The 15,090-nt window shown below is 40.6% G+C and overlaps 1 protein-coding gene across 1 annotated transcript in view; it reads left to right on the top strand.

Moving 5' to 3' along the window:
• grid1b (glutamate receptor, ionotropic, delta 1b) overlaps positions 1-15,090 on the top strand; it is a 691,238-nt gene that overhangs the window by 28,389 nt on the left and 647,759 nt on the right. Inside the window, 1 exon segment of the mRNA XM_085761156.1 lies at positions 7,482-7,637. Coding sequence (XP_085617282.1) covers positions 7,482-7,637 — 156 coding nt within the window.

Raw genomic sequence — 15,090 nt, 5'->3', positions numbered from 1 at the left:
GCACTCCCTCTGAAATTACCTGATCTGCCCATTCTGCAGCCGGCGGCGAAATGTTCATTACTGCCGCATCTGAAGCAGTGTCTGCAGTCTTCTTGATTCTCCTGCTCGCAAGCATAACATCTCCTTCTACGACGTGGTGGAGGTGTGGGGAGAGGGCGTTGGCTGGCGAACCTTTGGTTGAGCTGAGGATAACCATGTTGTGCTGCAGGGGCAGGAGCAGCCCAGTGTCTCTGTGGCAGGCCATGGTGGACTGGTGCTAGCTGATGAGGAGTGCAATCTGGTGGGAAAGCTGGATCCGGGTGCTGCCTCGGTGGATAAGACGGCTGCTGCATTGACTCTTTGATGGAAGCCACTTCAGCTTTAAGGTCCTTTAAGAGAGACATGCTAGCTTTCATTTCCTGCAGTTCTGAAAGAATATCAATTTGATTCTTACTGTGACTCGGCTGACTTGTTTTCTCCTTTTTTTCTGCAGGGCTGTGGTCAGACTGAGCAGAGTGAACGGCTACAGGTCGCTGTGGTGTTGTCATTTTCCTCTTGTCTTGCCTTTCACTTTCATAAGCACATGCTGTATTCAGTTTTTCAAACAGGAGTTCATCAGAAACAGTAGCTTGTTCAAGATATGGCTGTAGATCTCGTTTGATGTTATCATTCTGCAAGCCAGTCATCACTGAGTGAAGAAACATGTTCTGTACTAGCACTGGATCATATCTTAGTCCTGACTCTGACTCTTGTGAGGCGAACAGAATCTTCTGCCTTAGATCTAGAGCACGGATGAGAAAGTTTTGAGGTGTCTCTTTTGTGCCCTGAACTTCTGATGACAACTGTTTGTATAATTCTGTGGCGCTCTTTTCTTGGTAATGACAACGGAGAATCCTCCTAAGTGTTGGTAGTCTGAGGTCACTTTTCCCCTCTAAGTAACTGCGTAACTGCATTCCTGGAACAATGGCCCTTATGACGGCATCAACAATCTCAGTCTCAGGAAAGCCCTTTAGGAGGCCATGCTCAAACTGTCGTGCTAGGCTGGAAAATGTGAGGCGATCTTTTTGTCCTGGTTCTCCGATCTGTCCTGAAATTTTAAACTCTTTGTGCCAGGTGGAGGAGCCTGACCTGGACCTGCACCTGAGACTGGCGCAGTGTGGATGACTGCGGTGACCTGAGACTTGTGTTCACTTCCGCTATAACTACTCCCTGTAAAAGGCAGTGGCTCTAACTGTGGAGGTCTGCTTTCTTGTGGTGTAGTGACCTGTGTCTTGTCTTGTCCATCTTTATTTTCATCTGTTTTTGCTTGAAGCTTAGCTAAGTGCTCAGTCAAAGCTACTTCAGCATGGAGCTCAGTTACCTTGTCTTTTGCGAAGAGAAGCTCTGATATTCCCATATCTTCGAGTTCTTGTAATTCTTCTCTTTGCAGGTGATTACTTATCAATGTGATTAATGATGCTCTGTTCTTTCCTGCTACATGCTCTGATTTTTCTCCAGCAATACCAAGGAAGTCACATACTTTCTTTAAATTGTCTGCTGGCAGTGTACACAAAAGTTCAAGTATTTCCAACTGCAATGTCTCTAGCTCAATTGACTCCATTTTCTTTGCGGCAGCAACTCGATGCTCTGTAGCAGTAGTAATTTGCGTGCTAAACATCAGCAATAGCGCTCCTGGTGCTTGAAGTTCACCTCAGATTGCTTGTGCTCTTGTTGTAGACGTTAAACCACCACCGTACAAGCCAATGGATGCTGCTGGCCTGGGTAAGTTGAAGGGGACTGAATGAGAGCTGGCGACGTCCGTGGCTGGCAGAAGTCGTACCTCGTCTCACCCAATCCCAGCGGTGCCTCCAGAAAATGTTACGCCCCTGTAAAGGGGAATAATAATGAATACACACAGACACGGTGTATCGTCAGTCACGTCCAGTGTAATAATGTATTTTCAATAGTTCACAACCTTCTTCACAGCATTGTACATTGTTAATAAACCAAAACTGTTTAAGCACCTGTTCTGTCAATATATAGTTCAGTAAAAGAAAGAAAGCATTGCGTTGGAAATATAAAATATATCTCTACAGTGTATTAAATCAGAATTGACTAACTGTATTTTCAATACACAGCAACTCGTGTGATAATATTCACTCACTTTTACATCTGCTTCTGTACAAATATAAACGAAAGTATCTCACATTTTATCATGTGGAATATTCACAACCAAACCTACATTCTGCAAAATGGAAGTTACTATCATTCATTCACTCATAAACAGAAAAGAATAACGGTGCAACACGTTTATCATTAACATATTCACATTAAATGTCTGACGTTGTAAATAAACAACATAACTGTACCTCTGAACCAACGTCGTCTACACGGCACGACGTAGCTAGCAAGAAACTACGGTGGAATTAGCATTGACATAAACGAAACTAAATAGTTCTCAAAAGTGACTTCAAACTCCGTTTATATACTCTCTACTCATATTTCGTGACACATAAAACATTTAAACACATGTTACAGCTGCTTTTGTTTACGTTTCTTACCTGTAAGGGGAATAATAATGAATACACACAGACACGGTGTATCGTCAGTCACGTCCAGTGTAATAATGGACGAGCGAAACACCGTCCTTCCCCCCTACCGTTTCAGCTCAGGCAAAAGCAATCGAACCCCGAACACCCGAGGTGCTTTTAGGATTAGCTTTCAGAAACACAACTTATAAGATGAAACACTTGAGAAACAACATAAATAATATTAAGAGAGCTTTTCTAAAATAAAATAGATAATTACTTGTGTTTTACACCCTTTTAACTTGTCACTCTAACTTGTCACTCTATGCTCGCCTGTCTCACAGACCAAAACAGTAGATAATGGATCACTCGATCAACATATCATCTGGAATTTAACCTTAATCCACTTTTCTTAAACCTTCATCATTACTGATTTAATCATGTACTTTAATGAATTAAATCATTATAATACCATTCTTCCCTTTTACTGTTTTTAGTAAAACCATGTGAGTTTTTGAACCCTTGTTTTAGTTTTAACAGCATATTTAAACCATTACATTGGCAGGTGGAAATGTACATTTTATGGGATGTATGGTTCATTTAAAGGTATTTCAACAGGTTGAAGGGACTGGGTCAGGTATAATTTGTCAAATCTAATCCTCTTGAATGAAACCCAGTCATTTTGAGGCAGAAAAAAAAACTTTATGTTACAAGGGCTGGAAGTTTGGAATCACTTTTTGGCAAATGGAAATGTACATTTTATGGGTTGTATTTCTTTTTCAAAGCTGATTAAAAAGACTGGCTGGTTATTACAGAGCACAGAGCAGATCAAATAATGAAGATATTTGCAAAAGAGATTATTTCTTTATTTCATATATAGCTACTCCATCTTGTTCATTATATTTTAAGGATATTAGACATAAACATGGAAAACAAGATCATGTTTCTCATGCCTGAAAAAGATATAAACATAAAGTTGTGATTGAAGTGTTAGAAGAGATGTTTAAGTGTGACACACACATAGGCTACATTTGTTACTATGGTCATAAAGTTAGCTGTGTTTCCATGTTATGACTGTTTGATCCAGATGAAAGCAGCTGTAGCTGTATATAAACGGGCAGAGAGCACGCGCGCTGCTGTGACGACGCTACGCACCGTCACCGTGCCGCCCTACTGTGCTGTGATTGGCTGACAACTGACAGGCTTTGGAGCAGCCGTCCAATCAACACGGGGATTATCAGTTACCTGAGAGTCGGCCATTGCGTCAAGAGGACGAGCGACGGTGTTTGATTATGGCGTTTGAGTATTATATACAGTATATGTTTATCATGGACGTGCAGTCAGGGGAGGCAGGTGAGGCAGTGCCTCACCTAGGCTGTCAGGAATAATTAGATTATTTAGTTAATCTAAGGTTTAATATATATATTTTTTATTTCAGATAACTTTACCACAGGTTTAAATGTGTCAGCATCTGGTGATTTTCATGGTCGACTCAACAGATTTTTTGAGAGGAGAGGCACAGAGCCGCTTTGCCGCTTCTGCCCAGACGGTGTCTATGTGGCTGTTTGCGCATGCGCAGTTTGTTCCCCCATAGACTTACATGTACGCCAGGTGAGGCAGAGGCTACGCTGCCTCACTTGGCGTAACTCTACTGAGTGTGAGCGGCTGCGGCACGTATGTTCACGTTGCTTCAGTGAATTGTAAACACACAGACGCCCCCTCGCGGCTAATTCAACTGCACTGGAGTGATGGATAACTGTAGCGGAGAGGCTTCATTTGAGGAATAAACGGCAGCTTTTATCTGACGGGAGACCAACGCCTGAGCTACGGTGGCTAACAGTTAGCAGCTTTTACCTAGGCCTACTTTCTCTCTCCCTCTCTTTCTTACGCACACACACAGCAGGTTGTCTGTCATATCTGTTGTAAACCTTGTAATACTAGCTTGTTGAGTAGCCTACAGTTAACGTTATTGTTGCTTCGGTTTGAGTGTGGATTAATTGTTAACAGTTTGTTGTGTAGCTAATGTGAGCGTGGTCCAATATAGGCTATATCACGATCCTGTTATTGATGTGTTGGGTTTTAATAACAGCTGATCTGGGTACTGTAGATGGCGTGGATTGTGATGAGAAGATGTTGCAATGCACACATTTTAAAACTTATCTGTGCAAAGTGCAAACCATTGTGCAAAACCTGTTTGTTGTGACTTTCTTGCATTATAAGCTGATTTGCCTTTCTATCTATCTATCTATCTATCTATCTATCTATCTATCTATCTATCTATCTATCTATCTATCTATCTATCTATCTATCTATCTATCTATCTATCTATCTATCTATCTATCTATCTATCTATCTATCTATCTATCTAGTTGGCCAAGCTAACACCACGTGCTGTAAGAAGCTAACACCTGCTGTAAGTTGCTAATGGTGACTGATGAGGAGCTAAGCTAATGGCTGCTTTGATTCAAATTTGTGTTTGATTTTCAACTTCATTGTTTCAGCAGGAAATTATAAAAAGAGTGTAAAACTTCTTTCAACACTAAGTTTTATTTACACTTTCATAAACGGCCTAGATACCTGACTACACCTCTAGCAGGTGAATATTGGAAGGAATCTGACACAACAATGAGAAAAATCTCCAAGCATTTATTTTTAATTTTTAAAGAACGTAGATACAAAACAGTTCTGTACCAGATTTAAATGTTTAAAGATTATGAATATGTAGCTAATACTGTGCACTAATTACTCACCTCTGTGGCCTCGTTGTTCACCATTTCTAACAATTTACAACGGTGGTTAACGGTTAAACCTAATCTGTGATACTAAGTGGAAACAAACAGGAAAATCTGACTTGCTAATGAGGCCGAGTGGAAGAAACGGAAGAAGAATAAGAAGAAATGTGTTGTTGTGGTCTCTGTTCTGGAAATAGCCCGAGGCTTCAGTGTGTGTGTGTGTGTGTGTGTGTGTGTGTGTGTTTGTGTGTTGATATGAAGAACACGTGTAATTTTCATTTGGTCTAATTTTACCTCTGTGCTGCTGCTGTGATGCAGCTCAGTTCAGCTGAATGTGCACTGATGAAAGTTGACGACTGGGTTTTTTGGGGGGTTTTTTTCTTTAAGCATAATGATTACGTTGCCATGGAAATCTTTGTCATGATTACTGGTTTTTGTGGCACGATGCAACCGACGGCACTGACAGAATCCTGCAGTTCTGGTTTCCCTCATTAAATCACACCACCTTATGCTACCTACCTCCCCTACAGATTCTGGATCAGCGTGTTGTTAAAGTGTCAGTCGAAGTGTAGTCGTTTCCACGGCGGCTGATTGTTAATTCCTCCACGTCTGCATGAGTGAACCACTTAATTAGCGACCTGCACGTTACATGAAACAAGACACACATGGTGTTTCTGTAACTGAGCCTCTGAGGGAAGATTTCTGCTTTTAAAACATAATTCTGCTCTATAATTGGGTTTGGAGACTATAATGGGCTTGATTTATTCAGTTATAACGGAAAAGTGTGTGACATGTTGTTCTTCTCTTTGCATTTCTTAGTTAATCTTGTTCAGAGTTGGAATAAAGCGCTTTGTTGTGATGTCGGCTCAGTTTAGACGAGTTTAATCACGCGCTGCATTTTATGTCAAAGAGATGTAGGTGAACGTTCAGTGTAATTCAGGCAGTGCTCCAGTTTCTTTCTTTCTTTCTTTCTTTTTTGAACATTAGTTTTTATTTCAGTTCAGTAGGCCTATAGACAATACAGCTTGACATTAATATACATTACCCGTCCAAAGAAAAAGTCACACACTCTAATATTTCGTTAGACCGCCTTTAGCTTTGATTATGACACGTATTTGCTGTGGCATTGTTTCAATAAGCTTCTGCAATGTAATTTATCCCCGTCCAGAGTTGCATTGATTCTCAGTGAGGTTCAGGTCTGGACTCTGTGGTCACATTGGACCACATTTCTTCCTTGAAGATGATGTTTCCCCACTCTCCTTCCAGTTTTTAATAATGTGTTGGACAGTTCATAACCCATTTTTAGTCTCAGTAATCTCTTTAGATGTTTTATTTGCTTGATGCCAATAATTTGACTCTTCTGAAACAGATCAACATCTTCTTCCAACATGGTTGTTTAAGAAATGAGACTGTTAGGGTTAAATAGGTTGTTGCCAGCTGAAACATAATCATCCATGCAGCAATTATCCAATGGGAGGCTCTGACCTACAGTATTATCTTAGCTGAATCCAAGTGGCGACTTTTTTTTGGACGGACGGAGTAGAAACTGACGAACATTAAAGGGATAGTTCACCCAAAATTCAAATTTCACTCATTATCTACTCATCCTTGTGTCGACTAAGGGCTGGGAGAAGTTTCAGAGTCCTCCGTGCCTTCTCTGAATTACGGGGGGGTCCGTGCAGCAGTATTTGCCTATATAATGGTTGTGAATGGATACCACTTTTCTTCGTTCAAAAAGACACACCAAAAAACATCCAAATACCTCCATACTGCTCGTCTGTAATGTCCCTCTTGTATTGAAGCCCCAACACGAGAAATTGTTCCGAAAAAAATTAAATAAGTCTATATTTTAAGCTTGTTTGTAGCGGAAGCTCCCAGTGTCTCAGTTCACTGCTCTTCCTGTGTCAGTGCAAACCGGCGGAACACACTTTTAATGCAAAGTTGACATTGTTTGAGATGTTTTTGTTCTGACAACTTGAAGACAATTTAAACTGTCATAGCATGCTAAAAGTGACATAACTTACCGAATGACACTTAACGACAGCTGTCATAAGTATTCATTGATGTTTATGACAGCTGTTATGTCATGGTTATGACAGTGTTATTGTCAGTCTTATCAATACATATTCAAGTAAAGTGTTACCGAACATCCTTGATCTGATGTGTAATCCTTAAAGAAAACCACGAGTGCTCATCTGTCTAATAATAATAATAATAATAATAATAATATATATGATGCTAAAACGTGTCTCTACCTGTCCAGGTGCGATATTCGAGGAGAACGCGGTGCGGGACGATGAGGTGTTCCAGCTCGCCGTGTCCGACCTCAGTCTGAGCGACGACATCCTGCAGAGCGAGAAGATCACACACTCCATCAAACTCATCGAGCCCAACAACCCCTTCCAGGCGGTGCAGGAAGGTAAGGACGCCATGGTTACAGCGCTCTGTGTGTGTGTGTGTGTGAGATGCTTCCTCGGTTTGGACTTCAGTGCTTTTTGCAGACTTGGTGGTGTGTGTGTGTGTGTGTGTGTGTGTGTGTGTGTGCTGCTCAGTGGGTTTCCCACTGGGCTGATGACCCAGGTATCAACCGGCTAAACGCTGGTTAACGTCACCGTGGCGACGGCGGCGTTGGCGGCGGCGTTGGGCCGCTGTGTTTCCTGTCCCAGAGGAACTGTGTTGGTCTTTGATGCTGCAGCACAGAGCTATCTATTCTATCTATCCCTCTCTCTATCTGTCCATTCATCCATCCCTCTTTCTTTCTATCTATCCATCCCTCTATCTATCCATCCATTCATCCATCCCTCTTTCTTTCTTTCTTTCTTTCTTTCTTTCTTTCTTTCTTTCTTTCTTTCTTTCTTTCTTTCTTTCTTTCTTTCTTTCTTTCTACCTCTATCTATCCATTCATCCCCCTTTCTTTCTATCATCCATCCTTCTTTCTTTCTGTCTATCCCGTTCTCTATCTATCCATCCATCCATCCATCCCTCTTTCTTTCTTTCTTTCTTTCTTTCTTTCTTTCTTTCTTTCTTTCTTTCTTTCTTTCTTTCTATCTATCTATCTATCTATCTATCTATCTATCTATCTATCTATCTATCTATCTATCTATCTATCTATCTATCTATCTATCTATCTATCTATCTATCCCGTTCTCTATCTATCCATCCATCCCTTTTTCTATCCACCCCTCTCTCTATCTATCCATCCATCCATCTTTCTCTCTATCCTGTTTTCTATCCATCCATCCATCCATCCATCCATCCATCCCTATTTCTTTCTATCCATCCCTCTCTCTATCTGTCCATCCGTCCCTCTATCCCTCTTTCTTTCTATCTATCCCATTCTCTATCTATCCCTCTCTCTGTCTATCTATCCCTCTCTCTATCTGTGCATCATCCCTCTTTCTTTCTATCTATCCCATTCTCTATCTGTCTGTCTATCTATCTATCTGTCTGTCTATCTATCATCCATCCCTCTTTCTTTCTATCAATCCCTTTCTCTATCTATCCATCCGTCCCTCTTTCTTTCTCCCTATCCTGTTTTCTATCCATCCATCCCTCCCTCTCTCTCTCTCTCTCTCTCTCTCTCCATCCATCCCTCCCTCTCTGGTCCCTGGTTTTCCCGCCGTGGCAGCCAGGCGGCAGCACTGAGCCAGAGCTGCTGTGGTTCCAGCTGTAGTTTTCCAGGAGCGGCTGGAACTGGCCGTTCCTATTGGCTGTGAGAGGAGCTCAGAGGATCAGAGCGGAGTGTTTACTGAGTGTTTACTGAGTGTTTACGTTGAGAGAAGCAGCAGTGATGATGCTGATGATGCTGATGATGCTGATGATGCTGATGATGCTGATGATGGTTATGAGGATGAAGACGGTGATGATTGCGCTGAATGGTTCTGATAAAACTTGATTTTTTGTTTTGCTCCATAATAATGAAGATTGATGATGTGACGATAATGAAAATGACTGATGCTGTAGTGAAGCTGATGAGCGTTAAAAGATGATTGTGAGAGGATGATGAGGATGATGATGAAGAAGAGGAGGATCCCCGTGGTGACGGTGGAGACGACGACGATGAAGACAATGTTGATAATGAGAATAATGGAAGTGTGTTACTATTAACGTGTGTTATGATGATGATGATGATGAAGTTGTGTTTGTGATGGTGGATGATAATTATGATGATGGTGATTGTGGTGATGATGGAGACGATGGTGTTGTCATAACAACTGTTGCTGCTGCTAAAGATGATGATGATGATGCAATCATTTCTGCTGGAAAACAAGAATATGGGAAAGATAACGAGCTGCTGAAGAGTAATCAAGAGCTGCGGAGATAAAACAACTTTTTATTTTTCAACTTTAAACTTTAATAACAGGGTTTCTACGCAAGTATGGAAAGTATGGAAAAGTATGGAATTTGATTTTATACATTTCCAGGTCTTTCAAAGTATGGGAAATGGAAACTATTGTATGGAAATATATTTATTTTATTTATCTCATCTTGGTTTGGTCTTATCTTAAGTTATTTTGGTTAATTATTTTGTATGCGCTATTGTATCTAGCTACGATCTCCTGGAAAAGATTTGGTTGCATAATGGCATACACATTCAGAATAATGAAAACAAATGATAAATTGCATGCTTTTTTTTATATTATGCACTCAAATATCACAAATTATTAGATTTTCTTTTGCCAAGAAGTCTGGAAATTAGGGTCTGGAAAAAGTATGGAATTTGGAAATTTCAAATGTGTAGGAACCCTGTAATAATAACATTTAACAACACAGTGATGACACACGTGCACTTGTGTGATGTGGTTTGTTCATTTGCTCTCATGTGGTCACTCAGAGAAACATACAGTAAGTATTTATTATGACTGAGAGATGTTGTTGAGTAAAGTCTGAGTAAACCACTTTGACTTTGAACGACAACGTAGCCGTGACATTTGTGTGGACGATTAGATGAGTCACTGACGTCGTGTTATAATGTTGTTTATTCCACATTTCAGTCATGTGATTAACTCCAGGCTTCATAATGTATTATATATTCTCTTCAAACACTGAATATCACAGTGTTTTCACTCTTTAAAGTCTTTAACTTGTATTAGAGACCGGTTGAATCCGTCCAACTGTCCCTCTGTCCTCTCATGTGGACACTAAATACTAATAATGTGCTGTTTTTTTATTTCCTCATGTTCATGTTTGTGTTTTAATATAATCAGCTGAAGTAAAATTCACTGTAAAACATTCAGGAGCAGACACACACACACACACACACTGACATCATTAATAAGAGATTATGGACACACACACACACACACACACATGCAGCAGCAGATGTCATTAACATTAATGGAGGTATTTGTGTTCCTTGCACTTTAATTACGATGACGTGCAGATGAATATGGATGTGTGTGTTTGCATCAGTGCTGCTCTTTAAAAGGTCGTGGAGTCGGGTCGAATGTGACTCATGCACACACACACACACACACACACACACACCTGCTTATTGTCTGACTCTGATCCATGTTATAACTCGTCACCTGATTTCATTTCCTGTAGCTGCTGTTTCTGTGACTCGACTCCGTCATGGAAAACACACAAATGCACACACACACACGCACACACACTGACACCTGTCACCACAGTGTGAAAGGTTCTGGGGTTTTTGTGAAGCTTAATTGGACAAAATACTGTTAATGTAGCTGAGAGTGTGAAGAACTCCCTCTGTACTTCCTGTTAGAGGTGAGAAGACTCATCTTAACACCTTCTCTCTCTGCTAATCTCTGTCTTCCTGTACAGGGATTTCAGTCAGACTCATCTTGTATGTGATTAGTTTAGGTCTGGACTACATGTACTGTATATGGATATTTTTTTAAGCAGATATTTTCGTCCTTGTCTAAAAAAAACACATAAATATCTCTGTCCATACGAAGAGACAAAACTGAAAACGATCGCCTCTGAAGCCTGCAATGCCACGACCGGCCGATAGGTGGCGATTAGCAAAATGTAAAATACCTTTGCGTCTTGGTGGAGTGCAGTTGATGCAACAACGTTAGGTTCATGTGTAGAGCTGAGATGAGACCTAATAGATAGCCCGGTACCATGGATGTATTTTAATAGATCCATGCCCGTACATGTCGGCCGTTGTTGTGGCGAACGGCTTGTCGCTAGGCGCTTGACATCATGGCGTCAACACCAGCTCTGTTCAACCAAAGATATTCAATAAATGGAAAGATACCCCATGAGAGGCTGCTCCAATGATATGAAATGGTTTCACTTCCTGTCTCTCTAAATGGGCGTGGCCAACCGTCACCACCTCGTCTGTGATCGTGTGTGTGGATTTATACAATCTGTAGGTAGATGAAAGTGAGATATTTATATTTTCTTATGATAACATTAAATATTTACACTACTAACAGTAATATTTATCATGACAAAAATAATTTTAATAATTTTCACGGGAGTTTGCGGCCGTTTGTTTGACGTTGCCTAGGAGATCTGTGGCCAAATCTGGCGAGAGTGTGTCGTAGAGACAGAGACAGGTCTGGAACAAAGTGGATTTTCTCCTGATGTGTCCGTCTGAAAGTTGCCATTTTGGTGTCAAACTGTTCAGAAGAGATGTGGCTTGTGAAAAATGAGTCCAACATTTACTTCAGTGACTGTGGGGAGAAAGGACAGACCATAATCTGTGTTCACGTCTTTTTATTTCTCACTTTTTTATCTGTTTAAAAATATCAGTTGGTAGAGCACCCGCCACAACTCTGCCTCTCGATTTCCTGTCTCTCTCAACTGTCCTATCAAAATAAAGGCATGAAAAAGCCCCAAAAATATACTTAAAAAAATATAATCTCCGTTTATGTGGGTGAAACTGCCGTGTTCGTGCGGTTGAGAGGCCCAATGGACAGAAAAATGTGCGTTTAGCAATATATCGTATTTGTGTAGTTTCTAAGTAATTACCTCAGCATCACACACACACTATATACTGTATATATTATTAAACACCTGTGCCCCCCTCTGAAAGTTAATGTGCTTTTTTTTATTTCATAAAAGTGAATTAACGTGACAGAAGCAGCAGACGTGTCCTCGTCTCGTCTTCCTGGTGCGTAGCCTACATGTGTTTCCTATGACTTTAACAATGATGATTTTAAAACGAATACTGGAAGTGAGGGATGATAAGGACAGAGAAATGAAAGACAACAGAGGTGTGATGCAACGAGAGGAGAAAGAGAGAGAAAAGGTGAGAAGAAGCGAGAGACTGTGATCAATACGTCTCTGTGCAAGGTTGGCGAGATGACTTTTTCTCTCTCTCTGTGTGTGTGTGTGTGTTTAGTGTGTGTGTGTGTGTGTGTGTGTGTGTCAATTATGGCCCAGCTGGTTTCTTGCTCGGCCTGACCTTTCTCACAGCTCCCATGATCCTCGGTCCTCGGAGACTCTGCTGACAGCCTCTGCCTAGTGTGTGTGTGTGTGTGTGTGGCTGGGATAGAAACACACAGCTCAGTTGGAGTTTTTTTGAAGGTGTGTGTGTGTGTGTGTGTGTGTCTTTCCAACACTGTTAACGTTACAACTTGTCTAATCCGTTCAGATTAACGTGTTAGAGACGAATGAAAACAAAGTCAAGTCAAGTGTTTGTTTCATTTCTATAAATATATTTGAAAAGTTAAAATGTTGCAGGAACCAAATTAAAACACATCATTTATTTTTCTGACTCGTTTAGACGGAGAAAATAGTTTTTAATTTGTAGAAAATTAAATTGCCTCTCTGAGTTTTGTTACAAAGCTTTTTTGTGAAATAACTCATTTCTTTGGACTTAATGTGTGAGTTTGTTTATTCTCTTTAGACAAAGACACATTTTTTATTATTTTCTCCCCCGTCGCAGCGTTTCCACACTTTTCTGTTCTGTTGTTCATTTAATTTAATTTAATTTAATAGTTTTGGAGACGTTTGTTGTTGTTGTTGTGACATCTGACACAGCAACGACAATAAATCTGTCAGTGTGTGACGGCACCGACTCAAAAAGACCAGCGCTCCAGCGTCGTTCAAAGCGCACACAAACTGGAGAACAAAAAAAACGAAACAAGAAAACATTTCTGACAAAATAAAAAGTGAAGTTCAAGTTGAAGGGAGTTGTTGGAAACCGGGTTTCAGGTTGTCGTCATCGTCCTGAAGGTGAAAGTTGACACGTTGCCTTCAAAGACCTCTCAGAGTTCACAGTCGTTGTTACAATACAATACAATACAAATTCATTTATAAAGCACTTTTAAAAACAACAACATTGACCAAAGTGCTGTACAACAATAATGATAAAAGATACAGACAGTTAGCACAGATTAAAACACAAAGAAATCATGAGACAGAGAAGGTCAAGGAGATCAAGTGGGTTTTAAAATAGACTTAAAAGAATAAGTCACCCAAAATTCAAATTTCACTCATTATCTCCTCCTCCTCATGTGGACTAAGGGCTGGGAGAAGTTTCAGAGTCCTCCGTGGCTTCTCTGAGTTACAGGGGGTCTCGGCGTAGCAGTGCATGTCCATATAACGGTTGCAAATGGATACCAACTGTCTTCGTAACAAAAAGACACACCAAAAAACATCCAAATACCTCCATGCTGCTCGTATGTAATGTCCGTCTTGTATTGAAGCCTCGAAACGCAAAATTGGAAGCTAGCTGTTGTGACCAACGGTTACTTTCACAAAATAAAACACCCGTTGCCCTTTACATACAGAAAACCATGACGATAGAATTTGTGCTTTTACTTTGAAACAGGAAGCTAACCTACCCTCGATGTAGCTAGCTTGAAACAAAATAAAGCGTCTTAGCTTGAACCCTCCGTTTTGACTGATCTCGTCCCGTTAGCGGCATTTGACCGCTCAAGATGCCTTACCGGAGAGTTTTGTCAGCTCTGAGACGAAGATCGGCCCGCCGGTTTCCGTTTAGAGTTGCTGAAGAGTTTCTCTGATGACTTTAGGTGGAGGCAGGCTAACACTACCCATACACTTCCAGTGTTTGAGCTAAGCTAATTACGGCGATACGGCTCTATCTCCCTTGTTACTGCACGCACAGTCGAAAGGATGGTGTCTATCTGCTGGTCATGGACTCGGGAGTGAGGCAAGACACGTAAAAAAAAAAAGTAATGTCTTGCCTTTATCCCTTTAAATGATGGTTCAGTCGATAAATCCTCCAGAACATCTTCCTTCACGCTGACTTTGGGCCTTCAGCTTTTTGCTTCCTCTCAGATCACTTTAAAAACTTGCAGCTTTTAAAAGAAACCTCTGTTTGTTTGTTTTTTTCTACAACACTATTTGGTTCTGTTGCCACCTACTCTTCTAACACAAACACTACTGGCTGAAGATGTTTCAGTGGATTTTATGGATTCTTCTGAGTGGAAATGAACAAAGTCTCTTAGTGGAGGTGGAGGAGGTCAAACCATTTAAGATCTGATACACAAGGCAAAAGGAAAATATGAAAATGAAAATAACTTGAAGCTCTCCAAACTCTGAAGATGAAGAAGTTTCTCCAGTGATGATGATGTTGCATCGATTTCTGTTTTAACGGATGATGCAGTGATGATACAGGATGAGATGTAGGAGAGGGTCATGAAGGTGAAGGCTGCATCCACTGAGAGACAGTTTATACACATGTCTGAGCAAACTGTATCTGTTTGTATTTGATAATTTAAATCATTTTTGTGCCTTAAAGGGACAACGTGGAGTTTGTATTTGGTTATAAAAAGTCTCACGTTAATGTGGATGAATCTACGCTACCTACACTTGTTAATGGGCCCATTTTCCATAAATATATCGTTTTGTCTCTATCGTTATTTTGTTATTTTAATTAATGGTAGAAATGCTGGGCGAGCCGACCAGCGTTTCCTTACTTTCGGTTT

The sequence above is a fragment of the Trachurus japonicus genome, chromosome 19 (assembly GCF_045865225.1).
Source record: "Trachurus japonicus isolate A0001 chromosome 19, Traja_1.0".
NCBI lineage: Eukaryota > Metazoa > Chordata > Actinopteri > Carangiformes > Carangidae > Trachurus > Trachurus japonicus.
This window is presented reverse-complemented; position numbering and strand designations above follow the sequence as displayed.